Source organism: Ranitomeya variabilis, chromosome 2 (assembly GCF_051348905.1).
Source record: "Ranitomeya variabilis isolate aRanVar5 chromosome 2, aRanVar5.hap1, whole genome shotgun sequence".
NCBI lineage: Eukaryota > Metazoa > Chordata > Amphibia > Anura > Dendrobatidae > Ranitomeya > Ranitomeya variabilis.
The window spans coordinates 425784199-425811852 of NC_135233.1; the positions used below are offsets into that span (position 1 = coordinate 425784199).

The window sequence follows — 27654 nt, forward strand, 5'->3', positions numbered from 1 at the left end:
GTTGGAGGAGATGAGGACGTCCATCAGCTCCCTGGACGTCTGATACCTTCCTTGGATTAAGGTTAGTAACGGACAACGTGGGATGTGTGAGGTGAGTATTTCCCCACCCATCCCAGAGTAGGCAGGAATTCACTCTATAGGTGTTAATATAGGATGCAGGTTACCTCAGGCGGTCGCCACTGTTACTAGCCAACAGGGATCTTAGCTGCAGACAGCATTTGCAGGCACAGACTCCCTCATCCGCGCGGCGGCCTTTGCACCCCGCCGGCGGCCGCATGATATTCCTTCCGGCGCGGCAGCCTTTGCAGGCAGACTCATCTCCTCCTCCCCAGCTGCGGCCGCACTGCCTTATGCCTCGGCGCGGTTGCCTTTGCAGGCAGCCGTGCTGTTCACTTTATTTCCGGCGGCCGCACTGTCCCCTTTATCTGGCGCGGCAGCCTTGCAGCAGCTGCGCCGCTTCTCCCGGGCCGCGGCCCTCTCCAGCGGCCGCCGGCCTCTAATTTAGGCCCTGGCTTCTGTTCGGGCCTACTCTTCCGATGCCGACTCCGCCCACTTCCTCTTCTCTCGAGCAGACTTTTCTCCCACCCGACTGTCATAGCCGCCCACCGGCGCCATCTTGGTGCTCCCCTGCAGGCGGTTTAGACTGTACCCATTCCTGTACAGAGCGGCTAGCTCCGCCCACTACTCCCAGCCGCCCCATTCGGCCTGGGATCTCCGCTATCTTGCTGGGGAGCGTTCTCCTCCGGACCCGGTGACTATTCCCACCCCCCTTCCGATCTGAGTACTGGTCCTTTCCCACCAGCGTGCGTCTGCACCGGCCGGGTTCCCCGCCTCCATCTTCATGCTGGTGCCCTGGACCTGTGTCCTGATGCCTGTCGCAGCTACAACCTTGGAGCAGACTACAGGACACTACACCTGCTGTGAGTAGCGCTGCTTACAATTTGGCACTCCTCTCTGCATCTCTCCTGTTCCCCTAACATTCTGGCATTCCTTAGTAGGTATGCCTACCATGCCTAATCCTATAGGAGAGTGTTCTCGTCCTCCTTTCATGCAAGCCGGTCACTGGTGTAATTATATTCTATAACCGTGCCGACCCGTGCAGCCACTGGCGTAATGCAGTCACTGGTGTAATACGTATTAGTACTCTTAAGATGGTGTATCAGTACTTTAGACCTGTGCAGTCACCGGTGTAATACGTAATAGTACTCTGGAGACGCGCAATCACTGGCGTAGTAGCACTCTAGAGCCGTACAGTCACTGGCATAGTAGTACTCTAGAGCCGTGCAGTTGCTGGTGTAATAAGTTTCCTAGAGCCGGGCAGTTACCAGCGGGGGATGGCAGTATGCCCCACGCTGCCGTCATCTGTGCCATGGTCCGCCCCTCACCCTCCACAGGGAGATGGACCATTATAAGGCCTGGCATATGGCGTTCACTTCGTAGAGGGTTTCAGTTGCACATTTCTCCTCGGAGTTCTACGTTTTGTCACACTACTGTTGTGATTTCTGCTATTGCAGACCTGTGCCTTGAATTTCAGCGGTGCGAGGCTTGGCTATTCCTCTACACACGGTGATGCTAGAGCCCTGGCATATCAAACGTTTCCACTTCTGCTCACAGGCACCCGCCCTCCATCTCCCTGCAGCCCCCTCCGGATGCAACCATTACACTGCTTTAAGCAGAGAGGGGAGCGGCTCCTACCCACTTCACGACTGCAGTGTTCGGACCTTACTTCCAGCTGGTTAAGAGTCCATATTTCCCACCAATTTCTGCTGTGGCTCAGTGGATAAAGAATCTGACCACAGATCGCAGGCGCAAAGGTTTGAATTCAGGTGCACAACAGAGAGTAGAGTTTTGTCTCCCTGTTGACAAGCCTACCGTAATCCCTTCAGGAGAATGAGCATGGCAGGACATACTTCAGACAGACTCCATGCTGCAGCTTACTACACGGAAGCTGTTATTCTGCCTAATGCCGTTAGGTATATCATGACCTAGACCGCAACAGAGAATCAACTCTCTCCTATACCCTTCTCCAGGGTTCTCCCATGCTCCATCTGCCATAGTCGCAGAATACTGAGAGCCGATCGCAGCAGTACTCTATCTGCCATAGTCGCAGGACACCGAGAGCCGATCGCAGCAGTACTCTATCTGCCATAGTCGCAGGATACCGAGAGCCGATCGCAGCAGTACTCTATCTGCCATAGTTGCAGGGTACTGAGAGCCGATCGCAGCAGTACTCTATCCACCATCCAGGTTTCACATGCACCACCTTCCAGGTACAGTACGTTATTTGAAACTGTCGTTTCTTCAGCGGATCAGACGTGTCTTGGATTGACCACTGCAGTGGTACTGGCGTTCTGTACTGTATTCGGGTAAGTCAGACGCACTCTCCTATTCCTCCCGTTGATTGCAGCAGTACTGTACGCTATACAGGTTTTAGATGTCATCTTCCAGACACATTTAGTCAATACCTGCCGTCTTTCCAGTGGTTTAGACGTGCCCGAGATCGATTGCTGCATTGGTCCTGCTCTTCTGCTCCAGAGTCATGTAAGTCAGAAACGCCCTCTATCACTCTCTTAAGGGTCTTTTGCAGCATCTGCCCAGGCTCCCCTCTAGTCACCACTCGGAGAGAGGTGCCCGGTATTTATCACTTCTGGTTGGCTGCCGCAGCGGTTATAATCCGCATTCAGGTGAGTCAGAGGCGCAACTTTTACCGTGTGTTTCACGGTCAATAATGTCTGTGGTCTATTAACAGCTAAACAGAAGATCTACCACGTACCACAAGGCGGATCTCAGTGCCACAGGGTGGACCTCAGTGGCAGCATAAGTGGCCTGTCCACTTTCAGGTAGGTCGGACACGCCGCTGTCAGGTACCGACTGGTTGCAGTTTTTCTTCAGCCACGCACTGGGCCTTAATTGCGTGTTGCTCCCCAGGGGCCTTTCCTCTCCATCTGGTTATTTGGGCCTACCGCTAACTATCCAGTAGGTCAGCTTACAGTGCTGTCCTAGGTCTATCTGCACTATCCAGTGCGCTACTCCTATCATATATGATTTACAGTATTATACGTTCTAGCTGTCTCTTACGGAGTCAGAGCCCATATAATGCCTTGACTCATGATTGTTCACGGCATTATTCTAGGGGCCTTTGAACTACCTCAATACAGAGCTTCCTATTTACGTGTCAGTATTTACCTCTTCTTTTTTACAGACACTGGATTCAACTTCGAGCAGCTCCGGGATTTTATTTCCGACTGTGGCAGGAACAGGTTCTCCCACCTCGGATAGGAATTGGATCTTACTCTGTGCAAGCATCGTCCAGTGTACAAGGCTGCTCTACGCCTGGATCCAATGATGGTTTTTTGTGATAATACGTTCCTTCCTTCAGCAGGATTCGTATCCCTTTCACTGTTATCCTCGTGTGTGTGGTGTCTTATACTTAGGTAAGTAGATCCACACACTACAATCCTCTCCCCGTTCCAGAGGGTCCGGGACGGATAGGGTCACTCATGTCGTCATAGGTAAGGATCTTCCTTTTGGCAGTCAAGTTTTTTTTTTTTTTTTACTGGGGCCTATGTACTCCTTCCTAGGGACAACTTCCCATGGAATTGACATACGCCAGGTTTTCCATGGCATCTCCTCCCTTGACTGCTCATGTCCGATTGTGCCTATCAATGCCCATCTTGTCATGCTCTCTAGCAGGTTCCCAGTACCCTACTCTCAAGTCTTTTCTTGTCATTTCAATTTAATGGTCTTTTCTGGGTTTTCTCTTGGAATCCTTAGTCCAGCCGTTCCAAAGAAGGAAGCGTCTCGGTTTTCCTATATTCCTTCTCTCCTGAACTTACTGCGAACTGGACCTCTACTCCGTCTCTGGACCTTCCTTTTTCCAGTTTTTCCACCGATACAGTCCTCTCTCACAGAGAGCATCCCTCAAGGATACCAACGGCGGACTAACAGTCCATGGCAGAGTCGACCATTACAGTGTCCGCCGCTACATTGTGCCCTGTCTTTGTCTTCACCTAGACAGCAAAGTTTATAGGCGCATGGGCTAAGCTGCTCCATCAGGGCACCCTTCATGGAGTCCGATTGGAGGAAATCACTGTCCTTGCGGACTAATTTACTCTTGCAGGAAGTACATGGTATCCGTCCCCACGGATTCTGCTGCAGGTGCTGCTTGGACATCCAGCAATATGGTGTCCTTCCGAAGGACCATTTGCTTAAGGCGTGACCGGACTTATCCTCTAGGAAGTCCCTCACAGCTTGCCTTCCGAGGGTTCTCGTCAGTTGTCTCCAACTTGAACCAATTATTAAGGAGGTCATCGGCGGGACAAGTTCTCTTCTTCCTTAGACTAAACCTCGTTGTTCTCTTGGTACCGCGTGTGCTTTCCTTTATTTTATGAAAGCCTTTATCCAGGTCCTCCCTTTCTTCAGACATCGGACACTCCTGCATTTTTGCGAGGGGCGGGTCCATTTTCATTTTATACCTTCCTTTCAGGCTCTCAACCACTTCCAGAGTCTGTGGCAGCAGTTTTGTACATTCTGTGGATCACAGGTTCAGTGCTCTGCCCTTACCTTGCCGAGGTTCTCCATGGCTCTGTTCATCTAACTTGATTCCCTTCCCTTCATCCTGCTCGGACTCATCCTTTGTAGCGTTCTCTCATCACGCTAACGGGTCAGGGCGAGGTGCATCTATACAGCTAAGGCCCCCTTTTCAGTATACAGGCTCGGCGTAGAGAGGCCCTCCGGCCTCCAAATCAACGTATGCCCGCAAAATCCGGTCAGCAATGTTTAGATTTACCAGGTCAGAGCAGAGCTCCTCCTTCCAGGTTTAAGGCGCACTCTACCTGGGCAGTGGGAGCCTCACGGCGGTGCACATATAGGGCCTCTTCCTTGCACCTCTACAGACAGATGATCGGTCCTCCACATGTTCGTGAAACTTCCATGCCTGGCTTCGGCATATGCCGGCTTAAGTAGGAAGACCTTGCAGGCGACGGTGGTGAATTCCTCTGACCTAGATTGGAGTTGACTGCTGTTCCCGCCCCAGGGACTGCTTTGGGACGTCCCATGATTTCCTGTGTCCCCCAATGAGGCGATAGAGAAAACAGGATTTTTGGTTGCTTACCGTAAAATCTGTTTCTCAGAGCCTTCATTGGGGGACACAGCACCCTCCCAAGTTGAACATCTCTGTTTATTGTGTTATACTGTTAACGTTTGAGTTCTTTGAACACTCTTTGAGTGTTTGAAACTGTTAAACTGTAAAGCGCTGCAGAATTTGTTGGCGCTATATAAATAAAGATTATTATTACAGTATATTATTATTCTCTCTCTTTTACACGTTGCTTCTCTTACTGCTTTCTCACTAACTGAATATCCTACTTCCTGTCGGTGGGGTGTACACTGCAGAGGAGGAGCTAACTTTTTTATTTGCATAGTGTCAGCCTCCTATTGGCAGCAGCATACACCCCATGGTTTCCTGTGTCCCCCAATGAAGGCTCCGAGAAACAGATTTTACGGTAAGAAACCAAAAATCCTGTTTTTTAACCCTACATTTGTAGTTTGGATTGATGCTGTATTTTACCATATGATCTGCTGAAAAACGGGAAATTTCCCAGTACGCAGCAGCGCCATTTACTGCCGTTGTCAACTACAGCAAGCAGAGGCAGGAGCCGCGTGTAACGCCGCTCCATACACCCGCTCCAATGCGTGACAGACGTGCGGAACGTGATGACAAAGGTTAAGGGCTTTTAGTGGTGCTAGGTTTTGCTGTTGACCCCATATTTTTTTTATTTTAGCTCCTAAAGTTTCCAATTCTACCTTGTCCGAAATATCTGAAGCTACAAGAAGAGACGCGGCACTCGCCTGAGTATGTGAACAAGACCAGAGACAATCTGGTAAGTCTGGCGGAGGCCGTGTGCCCGGCGGAGGCCGTGTGCCCAGCTTGTCACATTGCTTCATCCTTGCACCTCTTTATTCTGTAGGATTTCCTGCACATGGTCGCCAATAAGACCGGACTGTCGGACTGCTCCCTAGAGTCTGTATGGACGGTCTCGGACGTCTTGTTCTGCGAGGTCAGTCATTTCTAGCATCTATTCATGACACTGAATTCTGCCGAAACCTTTCCGATATCGGGAATTTTAGGAAATGTCATTAATGTGCGATCTGCACCCCCCCCCCCCCCCCCATCCACAGCACCCCCACTGATCAGCAGCACTCGCTGGAGTGCAGATCCGGACTCGTGTGTCTGGTTCTGGCGCTCCTTAATTCCTGCAAATCCACTCAGCCCTTATTGTGAATGCATTTTGGTTCATGACGTCACTGGCAGTGAAAGGGTTATCGGACCTTCATCAATCGAAGGGAAGGGGCCATACTGGGTGACGGATGTGCCCCCCACACATGGGGCTCTCCAGGTATCGCTTATCTACAATTCTAATGATACATTGAAGCCGCATGGAGTAGTGGGATGATGAGAGTTGTAGCTTTCACAAGTTGGGGAGCAGAGTTGTAATCCATTCACATCACATACAGTTGTGGCCAAAGGTATTGACACCCCTGCAATTCTGTCAGATAATACTCAGTTTCTTCCTGAAAATGATTGCAAACACAAATTCTTTGTTATTATTATCTTCATTTAATTTGTCTTAAATGAAAAAACTTAGAAAGAAGGAATATAAACCAGCTCACCCGTGATGCATAAACCAAACCTCGGGAGCACGGACCCGCTGTGTCCAGGCGTATAAAGTCCAAAAAAGAAAAGAATGTCCAGCTTCACCGAGTCCGTAAAAAAGAGTTTTCTTTATTCACAAACTTTAAACATGGAGGATACAGACTTCAGCACGAACCATATGGGTAAGAATCTCAACGCGTTTCTGGAGACTAAGCTCCCTTAATCATCATCATGGTCATGATTAAGGGAGCTTAGTCTCCAGAAACGCGTTGAGATTCTTACCCATATGGTTCGTGCTGAAGTCTGTATCCTCCATGTTTAAAGTTTGTGAATAAAGAAAACTCTTTTTTTACGGATTCGGTGAAGCTGGACATTCTTTTCTTTTTTAAATGAAAAAAACACAAAAAGAATTGTCCTAAAGCCAAATTGGATATAATTCCACACCAAACATAAAAAAGGGGTGGACAAAAGTATTGGCACTGTTCGAAAAATCATGTGATGCTTCTCTAATTTGTGTAATTAACAGCACCTGTAACTTACCTGTGGCACCTAACAGGAGTTGGCAATAGCTAAATCACACTTGCAGCCAGTTGACATGGATTAAAGTTGACTCAACCTCTGTCCTGTGTCCTTGTGTGTACCACATTGAGCATGGAGAAAAGAAAGAAGACCAAAGAACTGTCTGAGGACTTGAGAAACCAAATTGTGAGGAAGCATGAGAAATCTCAAAGCTACAAGTCCATCTCCAAAGACCTGAATGTTCCTGTGTCTACCGTGCGCAGTGTCATCAATACGTTTAAAGCCCATGGCACTGTGGCTAACCTCCCTAGATGTGGACGGAAAATCAAAATTGACAAGAGATTTCAACGCAAGATTGTGCGGATGTTGGATAAAGAACCTCGACTAACATCCAAACAAGTTCAAGCTGCCCTGCAGTCCGAGGGTACAACATTGTCAACCCGTACTATCCGTCGGCGTCTGAATGAAAAGGCACTGTATGGTAGGAGACCCAGGAAGACCACACTTCTTACCCTGAGACATAAAAAAGCCAAGCTGGAGATTGCCAAAACTTACCTGAAAAAGCCTAAAACGTTTTGGAAGAATGTTCTCTGGTCAGATGAGACAAAAGTAGAGCTTTTTGGGCCAAGGCATCAACATAGTTTACAGGAGAAAATAAGAGGCATTCAAAGAATAGAACACGGTCCCTACAGTCAAACATGGCGAAGGTTCCCTGATGTTTTGGGGTTGCTTTGCTGCCTCTGGCACTGGACTGCTTGACCGTGTGCATGGCATTTTGAAGTCTGAAGACTACCAACAAATTTTGCAGCATAATGTAGGGCCCATTGTGAGAAAGCTGGGTCTCCCTCAGAGGTCATGGGTCTTCCAGCAGGACAATGACCCAAAACACACTTCAAAAAGCACTAGAAAATGGTTTGAGAGAAAGCACTGGAGACTTCTAAGGTGGCCAGCAATGAGTCCAGACCTGAATCCCATAGAACACCTGTGGAGAGATATAAAAATGGCAGTTTGGAGAAGGCACCCTTCAAATATCAGGGACCTGGAGCAGTTTGCCAAAGAAGAATGGTCTAAAATTCCAGCAGAGCATTGTAAGAAACTCATTGATGGTTACCGGAAGCGGTTGGTCGCAGTTATTTTGGCTAAAGGTTGTGCAACCAAGTATTAGGCTGAGGGTGCCAATACTTTTGTCTGGCCCATTTTTTGGAGTTTTGTGTGAAATGATCAATGTTTTGCTTACTCTGTCGCCTCATTGGGGGACACAGGACCATGGGTGTTATGCTGCTGTCCAATAGGAGGCGACACTATGCATAATCTGAAAAAGATTAACTGTGGCTCCTCCTGTGCAGTATACACTCCTGGACGGCATCAGCCTTCTCCAGTTTTTGCTCTACAGTGTCATAAAGTGGGTGGATCGAGACAGAAAGGGCGCGTTTTTACACAGCCTTGCCGCCTTTTTCCAGCTCTCCGCCCCCTTCTCCTCCTTTCCTCTCTGTCTCAGCAGCCATTTTCGGCTGCAGATTAACCCTGCATCTCCCGGTCTGCAGGACCAGGCAGCCAGTCTCTGGGGGGCACAGGACTGTGGATCTTCGGCGCTGGACCTAGGGGCACACTGGTGGGGTAAGATCACAGCTGGGTTTTTTACTCAGCGGGGAATCCATATTACCTATAAGGCTCCCCTATAGGTTTCTCTACCCCTGTAAGGTCCTCTGCTGGCAGCCCTTCTACACTCTGTGCACTATGCCGGGCTCAAGGTCCAAGAGAACCAGGCAGAACTGCTATTATGCATTCTGCACAGCCTGCGGGACCGCTCTCCCCAGTAGTAGCACGTACCCGCATTGTCAGAACTGTATACAAACTAATGTGTCAGAGCCCCAAGAAGCCCCTGCCAATGCCTCGGTGTCTAATGCCACGCCGGAATGGGCTACTCAGATATCGCAATCTATGAGCAAAGGGAGAGCTTGACTCAGGAACAAGATGACCCTGGCACATCCACGTCTAGGTCAGGACGCAAGCGGACCCATAGATCAAGTCCATCTGCGTCATCCCATAGCACACGGTCATCCCCCTCTAGGGATAGACACCGTAGCTCCAGGCCATCTAGACTGTCCCATTCCAGGGACAGACGATGCAGATCTCCGCAATCCCCGACCAGAGAAGGCCTCCTCCCCGGCCCACTCAGCAGGGGACGCCTCAGTGATACACAGGATTCGGAAGGCATCTGCGACTCTGACTCAGACAGAGAAACGGAGGGGTCCCTGATCCCAATCCCTCCTAGCAATACAGCGCTAGTTGAGGACATAATTTCATCCATCCATCGGGTGCTGGACATTTCTGATCCGCCACCAGAGGCCCCAGAACATAAGATTTCCTTTGAAGGACCTCTGAAGCCGCCTAAGGTTTTCTCTAACCACCCAGAGTTTAAGGCGATCCTTAAAAAGCAGCTCTCACAGCCTGAGAAAAAAATCGCTAATAGCAAATATCTGGAGGCGAGGTACCCCTTCCCACAGAAGGACACCAAGGAATGGACAGATCCACCTGAAGTGGACCCCCCAGTCTCTAGGCTAGCAGCACAGACCCTCCTTTCACTGCCAGATAGCTCAACCCTCAGGGATGCAGCAGACCGGCAGGTAGAACGCATGGCTCGTTCAATTTTCGAGGCAGCAGGGGCATCCCTGGCTCCCACGTTCGCCTCAGTTTGGGCTGCCAAGGCCATTCTGGCCTGGGCAAAGAATTTACAAGCTCTCCAAGCATCCGCTCCTGACCTGTCGGACCAAGCGGTTCAAATAGCAGTTGTAGCAGACTACATGCTCCATGCAGCTCTGGATTCAGCAAGGGGAGTAGCGGGGATAGCATCAAACGCCATGACAGTTCGGCGTATCCTCTGGCTGCGGGAATGGAAAGCGGACGCAGCCTCAAAGAAGTCCCTCACGCACCTACCCTACCTCAGTGGGAGACTTTTCGGTGAACAGTTGGACACTATGATATCCAACGCCACCGGGGGTAAGAGTACTTCTCTTCCCCAACTGAAACCTAAACGCACTTACAAGAAGCGTAACCAAACTCGATTCCGATCCTTTCGGAATTCCTCCGGCTGGTCCGTCTCGCGTCCAGCACAAAATCGTAACCGTTCCCCACGCAGGGACAACTCACGATCGACGCAAAGGTCGGACAAGACCTGGCAGTCAAAAGCAGGCCAGCCTAAGCCCAGAGGAGGAAAATCTCAAACGTTCTCCTCATCATGACTCACGGACTCCGGAAGACACCACACCCGTAGGCGGCCGACTTTTGCTCTTTCATCAAGTCTGGCTGCCTATTACAGAAGACAGGTGGGTCAGGGAACTAGTGTCTTCCGGATACAGAATAGACTTCACCTCCAACCCTCCGGACCGATTCTTCCTCTCTGTCCCCCCAAAACCGCCAGCCAAGGCTCGTGCCTACCACCAAGCGGTCTCCTCGCTTTTTCAAGCAGGAGTCATAGTACTGGTACCCACGACCGACCGCTTCCAAGGGTTCTACTCCAATCTGTTTGTAGTTCCCAAGAAAGGAGGCAGCGTACGGCCCATACTAGACCTAAAACAGCTCAACAAATATGTAAGGGGCCGTCATTTCCGCATGGAGTCCCTTCGGTCCATCATTGCGTCCATGGAGAAGGGAGAATATCTCACCTCCATAGACATACAAGACGCATACCTGCATATACCCATTGCACCTGCCCATCAGAGGTTTCTCAGGTTCGCAATAGGCCAGGACCACTACCAATTCGTGGCTCTCCCTTTCGGACTCGCCACGGCTCCCAGAGTGTTCACCAAAGTCATGGCAGCCACCATGGACGTCCTGCACTCCAGAGGCATAGTAGTCGTTCCATACCTGGACGATCTACTCATCAAGGCTCCCACCTTCAAGGACTGTGAGCTCAGCGTCTCAATCACAACCGATACTCTCAGTCGCATGGGCTGGTTAATCAACCTACAAAAGTCATCACCAACCCCGAGTCAGTCCCTGACCTTCCTGGGAATATTATTCAACACCTCCAGGGGTCTAGTGCTCCTTCCCAAGGACAAGGCACTGGCTCTCCGACTAGCAGTTCGCACCCTCCTCTGCAAACCCCCTCGATCTCTCCGGTTTGCCATGAGAGTCCTCGGCAAGATGGCAGCAGCAATAGAAGCTGTCCCATTTGCCCAGTTTCACCTCAGACCTCTCCAACTAGCCATTCTCAAGTCCTGGGACAGGAATCCCTTTTCTCTTGACAGGGAGTTCCAGCTAACGTCGTCAACCAGGAGGTCCCTGCACTGGTGGCTCAAGCCAACCTCGCTAGCAAAGGGGAAATCCTTTCTCACAGGTCAATGGAAGGTTCTGACCACCGACGCGAGCCTGACGGGTTGGGGTGCGGTGCACCTACACCACAGGGCACAGGGTAAGTGGTCCCCAGTGGAAGCGACCATGCCCATCAACATCCTGGAAATTCGTGCCATCCTTCTGGCATTGAGGGCCTTCCATCACTTACTGGCAGCCTCTCACATCAGAATACAATCGGACAATGCCACCACTGTGGCATATGTGAATCACCAAGGGGGGACCCGCAGTACCCAGGCGATGCGAGAAGTGTCACACATCCTCCACTGGGCGGAGGACACAGGGTCGGTTCTTTCGGCGGTCCACATTCCGGGTGTGGACAACTGGGAAGCAGACTTCCTCAGCCAACAAGGAATAGACTCGGGAGAGTGGTCTCTCCATCCCGAAATTTTTCAACAGATCTGTCTCCGCTGGGGGACCCCGGATGTGGACCTAATGGCATCCCACTTCAATGCCAAGGTCTCCAACTTCATGGCCAGAACACATGATCCGCGGTCGCTCGGAGCAGACGCTCTGGTTCAGGACTGGACACAGTTCCAGCTTCTGTATATTTTTCCACCTCTCCCCCTGATATCCAGAGTGGTGAGGAAGATCAAACAAGAGGGAGTTCCAACCATCCTAATTGCACCGGACTGGCCCAGATGCACATGGTACACCGACATCGTACAACTCACAGCAGACGCCCCCTGGCGTCTCCCCGACCGCCACGATCTTCTATCACAAGGCCCGTTCTACCACCAGAACTCAGGGGCTCTCAATTTGACGGCGTGGCCCTTGAGACCTGGGTTCTAACCCAGGCAGGGCTCTCGACAGACGTCATTGGAACCATGATCAGAGCACGGAAACCAGCCTCTGCCAAGATTTATTACCGTACCTGGAAAGCTTTCTTTACCTGGTGCGAATCTCGTGGCCAGATCCCACTCCCTTATTCCCTACCCAAAGTACTTGGTTTTCTCCAACCGGGTCTGGAGGCCAGGCTGTCATTGGGCTCGCTTAAGAGCCAGGTGTCAGCCCTCTCAGTGCTTTTTCAAAGGCGCATTTCTACCAAGCCGCAAGTAAGGACTTTCCTTCAGGGGGTTTCCCGATTGGTTCCCCCCTACAGACGACCACTAGAAACGTGGGACCTCAACCTGGTCCTGACAACATTGCAGGAACCACCCTTCGATCCCCTTAAGGAGGTCCCACTCCGCCTTCTTTCCCAGAAGGTGGCTTTCCTGGTGGCAATCACCTCGCTACGCAGGGTGTCTGAACTGACAGCACTCTCCTGCAGACGGCCCTTCCTGGCTGTTCACCTTGTCAGGGCATTGCGTATATACGTGTCTAGGACTGCGTCCTTCCGGAGGTCTGATTCTCTTTTCCTCCTTCCGGAAGGCAGCCACAAGGGTCTGCCAGCTTCCAAAGCTACCCTTGCCAGGTGGATCAAATCCACCATACAAGAGGCCTACCGCCTTAAGAATTCTCCTCTTCCAGCCGGTATTACCGCACACTCTACACGGGCGGTAGGGGCCTCCTGGGCCATTCGGCACCAGGCTTCGGCACAACAAGTGTGTAAGGCGGCCACTTGACCTAGCTTACACACATTTACTAAACACTACAGGGTTCATACCCAGTCCTCAGCGGACGCGAGCCTGGGTAGATGTGTCCTGCAGGCGGCGGTGCCCTAAGTATAGGGGCCGGTCTGCACAATATTCGTCCATTGCTTCCCACCCAGGGACTGCTTTAGACGTCCCATGGTCCTGTGTTCCCCAATGAGGCGACAGAGTAAAGGAGATTTTTGTGTACTCACCGTTCTCATATTGTTTTCTTGAGCTCGTACATAGTTGCCTTCTTACAGGCATAATTATGTTATTCATGTTACATAGTTGCCTTCTTACAGGCATAGTTATGTTATTCATGTTACGTTCCTCCTACTGCTTTTGCACAAAACTGGAGAAGGCTGATGCCGTCCAGGGGTGTATACTGCACAGGAGGAGCCACGGTTAATCTTTTTCAGATTATGCATAGTGTCGCCTCCTAGTGGACAGCAGCATAACACCCATGGTCCTGTGTCCCCCAATTAGAGGCTAAGAGAAAGAGATTTTACGGTGAGTACACAAAAATCTCCTTTTTTGCTTCATTCTCTTTTGTATTTTTTTCATTTAAGACAAATTAAATGAAGATAATAATACCAAATAATTTGTGATTGCAATAATTTTCAGGAAGAAACTGAGTATTTATCTGACAGAATTGCAGGGGTGTCAATACTTTTGGCCACAACTGTACGTGGTAAATGGCGCTATAGGGGTCTATTGGACCCTTTGGCTGATGGACGCTGCTGTGTGGGACCAGTCACTGACACATGTGAAGTATAAACAACAACTACCCATGTCATGTACATGAAATCGACGTCATTATAGCAAGCGAGTGATGGCCACCTGTGACTGGTATCTGGCCCCGGGCCTCCATATTTGTCCGTTACATGAATGCAACCTCTAGTCTATGGACAATGGAGGACACTGTCACAACCTCCATCGGGAGACTTTGCCAATCAGGGCTGCAGAGGCGGCGTCTCACCCTCGTTCTTCTGCCCCTTTCAGTTATTGGGGTCCTCGGCTCCTGTGCCCCTCAATATAACCGATGGCGGACGAAAGGGGGAAAAAAAAAGACTCTGGTCCTTTAAATATTTATCTTTCATTCAGAATTATGAATTTATTATTTTTTGCCGTAGTCGAGACACAACCTGAGCCTCCCGTCCTGGGCGACAAGAGACGTCCTGGAGCGACTGCGCGACTTGAAGGATTTCAGCTTCAGGTTCCTCTTTGGGATCATCGAGCAGGAGCAGAAGGCACGGCTGCAGGGAGGTGAGAGCTGCTGCCTCCGCCGGTGACCGATGGTGCTGCATGCAGCCAGAACAGTCGGCGCCGGCTGTCATGTACTTTTATAGGTAACATGCTCTGCTTTCTGCAGGTGTATTGGTGGATCAGATCCTGAAGAATCTAACAGCGGCTGCACACAGCAACTCTGCGGGCCTGAAACTGATCGCGTACTCAACGGTAAGTGGCTGATTTACGGATGTGCCATGACCTGAATTTCTAGTTTGCCTCTTACTGACCCTTTTGAGTACACATTGTCGTCTCCATCCTCTATGCATCACTATACATAGACTGCAGCATGAGTTCCCAGCGATCAGTCAGCGAGCTCGTCCTTTGGTCTCTTCCTCTTCTCCTTCCACTATGCATCACTGCACATAGCAGACTGCAGCATGAGTTGCCAGCGATCAGTCAGTGAGCTCGTCCTCTGGTCTCTGCCTCTTCTCCATCCACTATGCATCACTACAAATAGCTAACTGCAGCATGAGTTCCCAGTGATCAGTCATCGAGCTTGTCCTCTGGTCTGTAACTCTTCTCCATCCTCTATTCATCATTGTACATAGAATGAAGCATTCGTTCCCAGCGATAAGTCAGTGAGCTCGGTCTCTGCCTCTTCTCCATCCTCTATGCATCACTGTATGTACACCATGTTCCAAATTATTATGCAAATGATATTTTTCTCGGATTTTTTTAAAGGGACACTGTCACCTGAATTTGGAGGGAACAATCTTTAGACCTAGGGGCGGGGTTTTCGGGTGTTTGATGCACCCTTTCCTTACCCGCCGGCTGCATGCTGGCTGCAATATTGGATTGAAGTTCATTCTCTGTCCTCCGTAGTACATGCCTGCACAAGGCAAGATTGCCTTGTGCAGGCATGTACTACGGAGGACAGAGAATGAACTTCAATCCAATATTGCAGCCAGCATGCAGCCGGCGGGTAAGGAAAGGGTGCATCAAACACCCGAAAACCCCGCCCCTAGGTCTAAAGATTGTTCCCTCCAAATTCAGGTGACAGTGTCCCTTTAAATGGTCGGTGCAAATGACAGTCTAATAAAAGTCATCACCCGTTATACATCAAATTTTATTGAAGAAACCTGCCAATGATAACAGTATAATCTCCAAAATGAATAAAAACTCAAAATGCACTGTTCCAAATTATTAGGCACAGTAGAATTTCTAAATATTTGATCTGTTTTAAAGAACTGAAAATGCTCATTTGTGGAATTTGCAGCATTAGGAGGTCACATTCACTGAACAAAAAAGCTATTTAACTCCAAAACATCCTAACAGGCCAGGGAGCCGAATACTTTCGCAAGGCACTGTATGTCTGGGCCCACTGCAACTGTTTCTGCTTGTGAACACTGTTTAGGGGTGGCCGAATAGAAGGTTTATGCACCACAGCAAGCCTTTGAAGGATCCTACACCTTGAGGTTCGAGGGACTCCAGACGCACCAGCAGCTTCAAATAACTGTTTGCTGCTTTGTAAAGGTATTTTGGCAGCTGCTCTCTTAATCCAATTAACTTGCCTGGCAGAAACCTTCCTCATTATGCCTTTATCTGCATGAACTCTGTCTGTGCTCTGTTTTAGTGACAAATCTCTTCACAGTATGATGATCACTCTTAAGTTTTCGTGAAATATCTAATGTTTTCACACCTTGTCCAAGGCATTGCACGATTTAACGCTTTTCAGCAGCAGAGAGATCCTTTTTAGTTCCCATATTGCTTGAAACCTGTGGCCTGCTTAATAATGTGTAACATCATTTTTAAGTAGTTTTACTTTAATTAGAATCACCTGGAAAACTAATTATCACGTGTTTAAGATTCATTTCAGTGATCCATTGAGCCCTGAGACACAATACCATCCATGAGTTTATTTGAAAAACAAAACAATTAAATCTTTATGACACTTAAATCCAATTTGCATAATAATTTGGAGCAAGGTGTAGACTGCAGCAAAAGTTCCCAGCGATCAGTCAGCGAGTTCGTCCTCTGGTCTCTGCCTCTTCTCCATCCTCTATTCATCACTGTACATAGAATGCAGGTTGCGTTCCCAGCGAGCTCATCCTCTGGTCTCTGCCTCTTCTCCATCCTCTATTCATCACTGTATATAGACTGCAGCATGAGTTCCCAGCGATCAGTCAGCGAGTTCGTCCTCTGTTCTCTGCCTCTTCTCCATGCTCTATTCATCACTGTATATAGACTGCAGTATGAGTTCCCAGCGATCAGTCAGCGAGTTATTCCTCTGGTCTCTGCCTCTTCTCCATCCTCTATGCATCACTGTATACAGTCTGCAGCATGAGTTCCCAGCGATCAGTCAGCGAGTTATTCCTCTGGTCTCTGCCTCTTCTCCATCCTCTATGCATCACTGTATACAGTCTGCAGCATGCGTTCCCAGCGATCAGTCAGCGAGTTCGTCCTCTGGTTTCTGCCTCTTCTCCATCCTCTATTCATAACTGTATATAGACTGCAGCATGAGTTCCTAGCGATCAGTCAGCGAGTTCGTCCTCTGGTCTCTGCCTCTTCTCCATCCTCTATTCATCACTGTACATAGAATGCAGCATGAGTTCCTAGCGATCAGTCGGCAAGCTCGTCCTCTGGTCTCTGCCTCTTCTCCATCCTCTATGCATCACTGTATATAGACTGCAGCATGAGTTCCCAGCGATCAGTCAGCGAGTTCATCCTCTGGTCTCTGCCTCTTCTCCATCCTCTATGCATCACTGTATATAGACTGCAGCATGAGTTCCCAGCAATCAGTCAGCGAGCTCGTTCACTGATCTGTAACTCTTGTCTCTCTTCTCGCGAGTCTTCATTTGAACTACATTAATGACCAGATGAAAGTTGAGTTTTGAAGTCATAAATAAACTAAGAAAAAAGGTGAGAGCAGCAAGCAATCAGAACGATGGCGGTCTTCGATGTGCGACCATACATAGAGGATGCAGAAGACAATGTGCAAAGTTTTCAATCAATCCCAATAGTAAAATAAATTCCCCCGAGGGGCCCGTGTCATTTAGGCATATTCCTGATACGCCCCCGGTATCAGTAGGATCTCCCCCTGTATTCCCACACGAGGACCCTCACCTCCAGCCTTGGCATGAACCTTGGGGGGATGATGGCCACCAGATATATCATGGCCTCTCTCATCTTGCAGTCTGCAGTCATGATTTCTGACCTTGTCTCCTCAGCACGACACCACGCTGGGCGCCCTGCAAATGGCGCTGGACGTCTACAATGGAAAACAGGCCCCGTACGCGTCCTGCCATATATTCGAGCTGCACGAAGAGTCTTCTGGGTAGGACATCACCGTAATCCACTGCTATCGCCAGTTGCTGATATTTCCCCCAGTGACGTGTAGTATTTGTGCAGTGGAGACGATTATCGCATTGTACAACTTACTGATATATTCCCATTAGATATGGCACAAATTAATTCACAGGTGCCGGTCCATCAGCCACGTTAGATCTATGGCCACCGGTTGGGAACCCAGAAAATCACCTCCGACTTGGCGGCCTCCGAACCTCTTCTTATAATTTGCCGACCTGTTGTGACATCATCGAGATGCATGTGTAAAAAGCATTGACTAATCAGGCACGGATGCCATCAGGTCGGAAACGACGTTCTGGTTGCTTTGTGGCCACAGATTACTGGCGTGGTTGATGCACTGGATCCTGTGAATCGATTCTACTAGCCACGTCATGGCGGCTCCGAGGCGGTGCTCGGCAATTTGTGGGTCTGGCTGCCTGCTCAGATCAATAACGACTGAGAAGGGGGCTGAATGAGCTGCCATCTCCCATCATATGGCAGTGATGGAGGAAGACGAGGCCACGGAAGATCGGGAACATTTATAGAGCATTAACCTTTTTTTAATGGAAAACCCTTTTAAGGATGATGACGGGACATTGATCGCTCTGCCATCTCCTCCACGTCCATCTTTCATGTTGCTTTCATTGTCTTCTACCAGAAACTTCACGGTGGAGATGTACTTCAGGAACGACAGCTCGCGGCCGCCCTTCTCCGTGACGTTACCGGGCTGCGCGCACAGCTGCCCCCTAGAAAAGTTTCAGAGCTTACTGGATCGAGCCATCGCTAAAGACTGGGAGAAAGAGTGTCAGCTCTCTGGCCCAGACAATGACAAAGGTGAGGGAGCGGCGCAGATACTTCCCGACTAATAATCCTGGACCCATGCGAGGAGGCCGGTAACGTGGCGGCGGCTGCGGTGCCTCCTGCTGGAGCCAGGATGATTGCGGCGTGCTCCAGCGTCTCACCCTGCGGCTTTCTCTTCTCTCCTGCACAGAAGTCATCGTGGGTCTGGTCGCCATCGGCTGCATACTCTTCCTCCTCATCATCCTGCTGCTCACGGTGCTTTTCCGGCAGAAGTCTCCAACCAGCGGCTACCAGCACGTCTCCAGCCTCGGCGAGGATCAGAGCTGATTTCACTGCCTTCTTGTTGCCGCAGAGGGATTTTTAATTCTTAGAAAATCTTTTACATTTTATTCTTTTAAGACATTATTTCTTTAACCTCCAGGAAAAGGGTTTTAATGGGAACAAAGCGACGCGAGCGATCACGTGGACTGAGGAGACTAGGTCTCCAGTACTGCGTGCGCTGGGACTATCGCCATCTCTGCGGGTGGGTCTCCTGGCTCCCCATACACAGACTGTGGTTCAATGGTCTCAGATACATCTATGGGGTCTTGTTCTATTCTGCACCAGCCACAGAAGGTAAAAGATAAAGTCACGTTGGTGCAGCCCGTCCACTACATCCTCCATGATCATCGGGGGGTTTATATGCACATACTGCTGTCCAGACCCCATATCTGTAGTGTCACCCACTGAGCCGTAGGGGGCAGCACAGGCCATTCACCCCCAGATATTTTCTGGAAAGGTTATAACGTTGTTTTGTTTTGCAGCCTTGTACTTGTCGGCGTCTCCTGTTTTTCCTGTTGCAGTACTTTTCTCTGCCAGTAATCCTGCACCCGTCACATTCAGGAAACGCTAAATATTCCCGATGTGACCGAACAGATTTTTTTCTAGATTTGCTACTTCAGGGTTTTTTAAGGCAATTTTTAAAGCAGTAGCACTTTTTACCCTTTCTACAAGTCCTAATAGGAAATCTGGACTTTTTGTTTTTAGACGATTGCTCGGCACCGTCCATGTATCGCACCGTCTTCCGTTTATATGTTCGTCCATCGTGTAATATTACAGGGTAGATTGAGGGATTGTGTCTGAACCCTCATTTTGCGCTGTCAGGGCCGCCATTATTTTTAAATATTGTCACATTTGTTTTTGTATAATCATTGCTGTCTGAGCAGCAGCGCGCTATTGTTTCCGATCTTAATAACCCTTAGGGATCTGCTGCTAAGCAAAACTGTCCTCCTACCTGGTGGTGCGATGCCACGCGTGCGGTGCGAGTACTGGGGATCTTACAGGTGGGTCGCCGCGTGCAGTACGAGTACTGGGGATCTTACAGGCGGGCCGCCGCATGCTCCACAAGTACTGGGGATCCTACAGGCGGGCCGCCACGTGCGGTACTGGGGATCTTACAGGCGGGCCCCCACGTCCGGTACTGGGAATCTTACAGGCGGGCCCCCATGCGCGGTACTGGGGATCCTACAGGTGGGCCCCCATGTGCGGTACTGGGGTTCCAACAGGTGGGCCGCCGCATGCTCCACGAGTACTGGGGATCCTACAGGCGGGCCGCCGCGTGCTCCACGAGGACTGGGGATCCCACAGGCGGGCCGCCGCATGCTCCACAAGTACTGGGGATCCTACATATGTGATTTGCTGCCTATGGATTGGTTATTTTGCACACTGACTTTTCTGTACTTTATGTGGTTTTTGTTTGTTTCTTTATCTGTCTAATGGATGCAATGTGATTTTTTTTTTTACTGAATAAACATTGGAAGTATCGGGGCAGAGATGTCGGCACCAAATAATTTATTATAAAGTCACCATCTCACATTGAGAAGTGTGCGGCTTTTTCTGAGTCACTTGTGTAAAGAATTTGTGCCACAATCACAACAAAATATGGAAAAATTATAGCTCTCAAAATGTAGAGACGCAAAAACTATTTTTTACAATAAAAAGCGTCTTAGAGTGTGACAGCTGCCAATCATAAAAATCCGCTAAAAAACCCGCAATAAAAGTAAATTAATAATTATTTTGGCATAGCTTTATTCTGAGGACTATAACTTTTTTATTTTTTTGGTTATGACCCGTACTGACCCGACGAATAAAACTGCTTTATCAATTTTACCAAACGTGGAACGGTATAAACGCCTCCCCCAAAAGAAATTCATGAATAGCTGGTTTTTGGTCATTCTGCCTCACAAAAATCGGAATAAAAAGTGATCAAAAACTGTCACATGTCTGAAAATGTTACCAATAAAAACGTCAACTCGTCCCGCAAAAAACAAGACCTCACATGACTCTGTGGACCAAAATACGGAAAAATTATAGGTCTCAATGTGGAGACGCAAAAGCTTTTTTGCTATAAAAAGCGTCTTTTAGTGTGTGACAGCTGCCAATCATAAAAATCCGATATAAAAAACGCTATAAAAGTAAATCAAACCCCCCTTCATCACCCCCTTAGTTAGGGAAAAATAATATTAAAAAAATGTATTTATTTCCATTTTCCCATTAGGGTTAGGGCTAGGGTTAGGGTTGGGGCTAGGGTTGGAGCTAAAGTTAGGGTTGGAGCTAAAGTTAGGGATAGGGTTGGGGCTAAAGTTAGGGTTGGGGATAAAGTTAGGGTTAGGGTTGGGGCTAAAGTTAGGGTTAGGGTTTGGATTACATTTACTGTTGGGATTAGGGTTGGGATTAGAATTAGGGGTGTGTAAGGGTTAGGGGTGTGGTTAGGGTTACAGTTGGGATTAGGGTTAGGGGTGTGTTAGGATTAGTTTCAGGTAGAATTGGGGAGTTTCCACTGTTCAGGCACATGAGGGGCTCTCCAAACGCGACATGGCGTCCGATCTCAATTCCAGACAATTCTGCGTTGAAAAAGTAAAACAGCGCTCCTTCCCTTCCGAGCTCTCCCGTGCGCCCCAAACAGGGGTTTACCCCAACATATGGGGCATCAGCGTACTCGGGACAAATTGGACAACAACTTTTGGGGTCCAAGTTCTCTTGTTATCCTTGGGAAAATAAAAATTTGGGGGGCTAAAAATCATTTTTGTGGGAAAAAAAGGATTTTTTATTTTCACGGCACTGCGTTGTAAACTGTAGTGAAACACTTGGGGGTTCAAAGTTCTCACAACACATCTAGATAAGTTCCTTAGGAGGTCTAGTTTCCAATATGGGGTCACTTGTGGGGGGGTTGTACTGTTTGGGTACATCAGGGGCTCTGCAAATGCAACGTGACGCCTGCAGACCAATCCATCTAAGTCTGCATTCCAAATGGCGCTCCTTCCCTTCCGAGCTCTGCCATGCGCCCAAACAGTGGTTCCCCCCATATATGGGGTATCAGCGTACTCAGGACAAATTGGACAACAACTTTTGGGGTCCAATTTATCCTGTTACCCTTGTGAAAATACAAAACTGGGGGCTAAAAAATCATTTTTCTGAAAAAAAAGAATATTTTCACGGCTCTGCGTTATAAACTGTAGTGAAACACTTGGGGGTTCAAAGCTCTCAAAACATATCAAGATAAGTTCCTTAGGGGGTTTACTTTCCAAAATGGTGTCACTTGTGGGGGGTTTTAATGTTTAGGCACATCAGGGGCTCTCCAAACGCGACATGGTGTCCCATCTCAATTCCAGTCAATTTTGCATTGAAAAGTCAAATGGCGCTCCTTCCCTTCCGAGCTCTGCTATGCGCCCAAACAGTGGTTTACCCCCACATATGGGGTATCGTTGTACTCAGGACAAATTGCACAACAACTTTTGTGGTCTAATTTCTTCTCTTACCCTTGGGAAAATAAAAAATTGGGGGCGAAAAGATCATTTTTGTGAAAAAAAATTATTTTTTATTTTTACGGCTCTGCATTATAAACTTCTGTGAAGCACTTGTTGGGTCAAAGTGCTCACCACACATCTAGATAAGTTCCTTAAGGGGTCTACTTTCCAAAATGGTGTCACTTGTGGGGGGTTTCAATGTTTAGGCACATCAGGGGCTCTCCAAACGCAACATGGCGTCCCATCTCATTTCCAGTCAATTTTGCATTGAAAAGTCAAATGGCGCTCCTTCCCTTCCGAGCTCTGCTATGCGCCCAAACAATGGTTTACACCCACATATGGGGTATCAGCGTACTCAGGACAAATTGCACAACAATTTTTGGGGTCCAATTTCTTCTCTTACCCTTGGGAAAATAAAAAATTGGGGGCGAAAAGATCATTTTTGTGAAAAAATATGATTTTTTATTTTTACGGCTCTGCATTATAAACTTCTGTGAAGCACTTGGTGGGTCAAAGTGCTCACCACACATCTAGATAAGTTCCTTAAGGGGTCTACTGTTATGATCTGGTGGCCTAAGAGCAGCATGAGACGTACTCTGGAGAAGGTGGTACCTGTACTGACCGCAGACCCTGAACTTAACACCGCAACTAGAAGTAGCCGTGGAATGTACCTAGCGCTCCCTAGACATCTCGACACAGCCGGAGGACTAATTACCCCTAGAGATAGAAAAGGGAAAACTATCTTGCCTCAGAGAAAATCCCCAAAGGATAGACAGCGCCCCACAAATATTGACTGTGAGAGGAGAGGGAAAAAACATACACAGACATCATAATTGCGTTCCTCAGGCGAAAACTTTCGAGAAAAGAAGGCACACGGTTTCATCAAGGAACCATCAGAATTCCTCTGAGACAAAACGGCCCCTGCCCCAATCTCAGAAGCGTCAACCTCAACCTGAAAAGGAAGAGAAACATCCGGCTGACGCAACACAGGGGCAGAAGTAAATCGGCGTTTAAGCTCCTGAAAGGCAGAAACAGCCGCAGAGGACCAATTCATCACATCAGCGCCTTTCTTCGTCAAATCGGTCAGGGGTTTAACCACACTGGAGAAGTTGGCAATGAAACGGCGATAAAAATTAGCAAAGCCCAAAAATTTCTGAAGGCTCTTCACGGATGTGGGCTGGATCCAATCATGAATGGCCTGAACCTTAACCGGATCCATTTCTATAGATGAGGGAGAAAAAATGAAGCCCAAAAAAGAAATCTTCTGTACTCCAATGTTGTGAATTCTGCTCTTGGGCTCCCTCCGGTGGTTGTAAGTGGCACTTTTGTGAGTTCTGCTCTTGGGCTCCCTCCGGTGGTTTTAAGTGGTACTGCGGCTCCTTGGATTTAGTAGTCAGCAGCTGCTTCCACTGATTGTCTTTCTGTCTCCGCTATTTAGCCTGGTTCTATCCTTCAGCCTGTGCCAGTTGTCAATGGTTCCTGGTTGGATTCACATCTCTGCTTGGATTTCCCTGATATTCTGACCAGTTCAGCAAAGATAAGTCCTTGCTTTGTTCTTTTGCAGTCCACTTGTTGTGGACTTAATCTTTCTGCACTTTCTATGTTTTTTCTAGTCCAGCTTGTCAGTATGGATTTATTCAGTTAAGCTGGAAGCTCTGGGAAGCAGATTTACCCTCCAGACCTTTAGTCATGTGTGGAGATTTTTGTAAACTCTGTGGTGGATTTTTCTAGTTTTTAATACTGACCGCACAGTATTCTGTCCTGTTCTATCTATCTAGCTAGACTGGCCTCCTTTGCTACATCCTGGTTTCATTCTGCGTATGTCATTTCCCTCTCCACTCACAGTCAATATTTGTGGGGGGCTGTCCTATCCTTTGGGGATTTTCTCTGAGGCAAGATAGCTTTCCTGTTTCTATCTTTAGGGGTAGTTAGTCCTCCGGCTGTGACGAGGTGTCTAGGGAGTGACAGGAACATCCCACGGCTACTTCTAGTGTTGTGTTAAGCTCAGGAACTGCGGTCAGTACAGGTACCACCTCCTCCAGAGCACGTCCCATGTTGCTCCTTAACCACCAGGTCATAACAGTACAACTGGCCGAAAATGAATTAAATGCATCTCAAAAGAAGGAAAAGGAAGTTCTGAGCCATTTTTTTTTCTGCAGCCTGTTTTGTCTTTTTTTTCCTCTTAATCTCTGGGTGGTTCAGGATTTTGGCGCTGGCATGGATGTTCAGGGTTTGTTTTCTCGTGTGGATCAACTTGCAAGAGTACAGAGTATCCAAGATTATGTTGTCCAGACTCCGGCTTTAGAGCCTAGAATTCCAACCCCTGATTTGTTTTTTGGGGACAGATCCAAGTTTTTGAACTTTAAAAATAACTGCAAATTGTTTTTTGCCTTGAAACCCCGTTCCTCTGGTGATTCCATTCAGCAGGTTAAAATTGTCATCTCTCTGCTGCGTGGTGACCCTCAGGACTGGGCATTCTCCCTTGAATCAGGGGATCCGGCATTGCTTAATGTAGACGCATTTTTTCAAGCACTCGGATTATTGTATGACGAACCTAATTCTGTGGATCATGCAGAAAAGACCTTGTTGGCCCTGTGTCAGGGTCAGGAAGCGGCAGAAGTATACTGCCAGAAATTTAGAAAATGGTCTGTGCTCACTAAATGGAATGAGGAGGCTCTGGCAGCAATTTTCAAAAAGGGTCTTTCTGAAGCCCTTAAAGATGTTATGGTGGGGTTCCTCACGCCTGCTGGTTTGAGTGAATCTATGTCTCTAGCCATTCAGATTGATCGGCGCCTGCGCGAGCGCAAAGTTGTGCACCATATGGCAGTGTCCTCTGAGCAGAGTCCTGAGCCTATGCAATGTGATAGGATTTTGACTAGAGCAGAACGGCAGGGATTCAGACGCCAGAATAGGCTGTGTTTTTACTGTGGTGATTCTGCTCATGTTATTTCTGATTGCCCTAAGCGTACTAAGAGGGTCGCTAGGTCTGTTACCATCAGTACTGTACAGCCTAAATTTCTCTTATCTGTGACCTTGATTTGCTCATTATCGTCCTTTTCTGTCATGGCATTTGTGGATTCAGGCGCTGCCCTGAACTTGATGGACTTGGAATTCGCCAGGCGCTGTGGTTTTTCCTTGCAGCCTTTGCAGAGCTCTATTCCTTTGAGGGGCATTGATGCTACACCGTTGGCCAAGGATAAACCTCAGTATTGGACTCAGCTGACCATGTGCATGGCTCCAGCACATCAGGAAGATTGCCGTTTTCTGGTGTTGCATAATTTGCATGATGTTGTTGTACTGGGTTTTCCATGGTTACAGGGACATAATCCGGTGCTGGATTGGAAATCTATGTCTGTGACTAGTTGGAGTTGTCAAGGGCTACATAGTGACGTTCCTTTGATGTCAATTTCCTCTTCCCCCTCTTCTGAAGTTCCTGAGTTTTTGTCGGATTTCCAGGATGTATTTGATAAGCCCAAGTCCAGTTCCCTTCCTCCACATAGGGACTGTGATTGTGCTATTAACTTGATTCCTGGCTGTAAGTTCCCTAAGGGCCGACTTTTCAATCTGTCTGTGCCAGAGCATGCCGCCATGCGGAGTTATGTTAAGGAGTCTTTGGAGAAGGGGCATATTCGGCCGTCTTCGTCACCATTGGGAGCGGGATTCTTTTTTGTTGCCAAGAAGGATGGCTCCTTGAGACCCTGTATTGATTATTGCCTTCTTAATAAGATCACGGTCAAATTCCAGTACCCTTTACCTTTGCTTTCTGATTTGTTTGCTCGGATCAAGGGGGCTAGTTGGTTTACTAAGATTGACCTTCGAGGGGCATATAATCTTGTTCGTATTAAACAGGGTGACGAATGGAAAACTGCATTTAATACGCCCGAAGGCCATTTTGAATACCTTGTGATGCCTTTCGGGCTCTCTAATGCTCCTTCTGTATTTCAGTCCTTCATGCATGTTATTTTCCGCAATTATCTTGATAAATTCATGATTGTGTATTTGGATGATATTTTGATTTTTTCCGATGATTGGGAGTCTCATGTGAAGCAAGTCAGGATGGTATTCCAGATCCTTCGTGATAATGCTTTATTTGTGAAGGGGTCTAAGTGCCTATTTGGAGTTCAGAAGGTCTCTTTTTTGGGTTTTATTTTTTCTGCCTCCTCCATAGAAATGGATCCTGTTAAGGTCCAAGCCATTCATGACTGGATTCAACCCACATCTCTGAAGAGTCTTCAGAAATTTTTGGGCTTTGCTAATTTTTATCGCCGTTTCATTGCCAACTTTTCCAGTGTGGTTAAGCCCCTGACCGATTTGACGAAGAAAGGCGCTGATGTGACGAATTGGTCCTCTGCGGCTGTTGAGGCCTTTCAGGAGCTTAAACGCCGATTTACTTCTGCCCCTGTGCTGCGTCAGCCGGATGTTTCTCTTCCTTTTCAGGTTGAGGTTGACGCTTCTGAGATTGGGGCAGGGGCCGTTTTGTCTCAGAGGAGTTCTGATGGTTCTTTGATGAAACCGTGTGCCTTTTTTTCCAGAAAGTTTTCGCCTGCGGAGCGCAATTATGATGTCGGCAATCGGGAGTTGTTGGCCATGAAGTGGACATTTGAGGAGTGGCGACATTGGCTTGAGGGAGCCAAGCACCGCGTTGTGGTCTTGACCGATCATAAGAATCTGATTTACTTCGAGTCGGCCAAGCGGCTGAACCCTAGACAGGCTCGATGGTCCCTATTTTTCTCCCGTTTTGATTTTCTGGTCTCGTATCTTCCGGGATCTAAGAATGTTAAGGCTGATGCCCTCTCAAGGAGTTTTTTGCCTGATTCTCCTGGAGTCCTTGAGCCGGTTGGCATTCTTAAGGAAGGGGTGATTCTTTCTGCCATCTCTCCTGATTTGCGGCGGGTGCTTCAGGAATAATCAGGCTGATAAACCTGACCGCTGTCCTGTGGGGAAGCTGTTTGTTCCTGATAGATGGACAAGTAAGATAATTTCTGAGGTTCATTGTTCGGTGTTGGCTGGTCATCCTGGGATTTTTGGTACCAGAGATTTGGTTGCTAGGTCCTTTTGGTGGCCTTCCTTGTCGCGGGATGTGCGTTCTTTTGTGCAGTCCTGTGGGACTTGTGCCCGGGCCAAGCCTTGCTGTTCCCATGCTAGTGGGTTGCTTTTGCCTTTGCCAGTCCCTGAGAGGCCCTGGACGCATATTTCCATGGATTTTATTTCGGATCTTCCTGTTTCCCAGAAGATGTCTGTTATCTGGGTGGTTTGTGACCGGCTCTCTAAAATGGTCCATTTGGTACCTTTGCCTAAATTGCCTTCCTCCTCTGATTTGGTTCCATTGTTTTTTCAGCATGTGGTTCGTTTGCATGGCATTCCGGAGAATATTGTGTCTGACAGAGGTTCC

General features: G+C 48.4%; 1 protein-coding gene across 3 annotated transcripts in view; it reads left to right on the top strand.

Annotated features, from left to right (window-relative positions):
* ACP2 (acid phosphatase 2, lysosomal) overlaps positions 1-20283 on the top strand; it is a 47097-nt gene extending 26814 nt beyond the window's left edge. For 2 of the 3 annotated variants that reach the window (XM_077286803.1, XM_077286802.1), the window contains exons 6-12: positions 5784-5882; positions 5970-6059; positions 14235-14367; positions 14474-14559; positions 17559-17665; positions 18335-18510; positions 18668-20283. In XM_077286803.1, coding sequence (XP_077142918.1) covers positions 5784-5882; positions 5970-6059; positions 14235-14367; positions 14474-14559; positions 17559-17665; positions 18335-18510; positions 18668-18804 — 828 coding nt within the window. In that variant the 3' untranslated portion in view covers positions 18805-20283. Of the gene's footprint in view, positions 1-897; positions 921-5783; positions 5883-5969; positions 6060-14234; positions 14368-14473; positions 14560-17558; positions 17666-18334; positions 18511-18667 lie in introns of those variants that run through there. The other variant, XM_077286804.1, reaches the window with a different exon arrangement.
* Positions 20284-27654: the final 7371 nt, after the last annotated feature.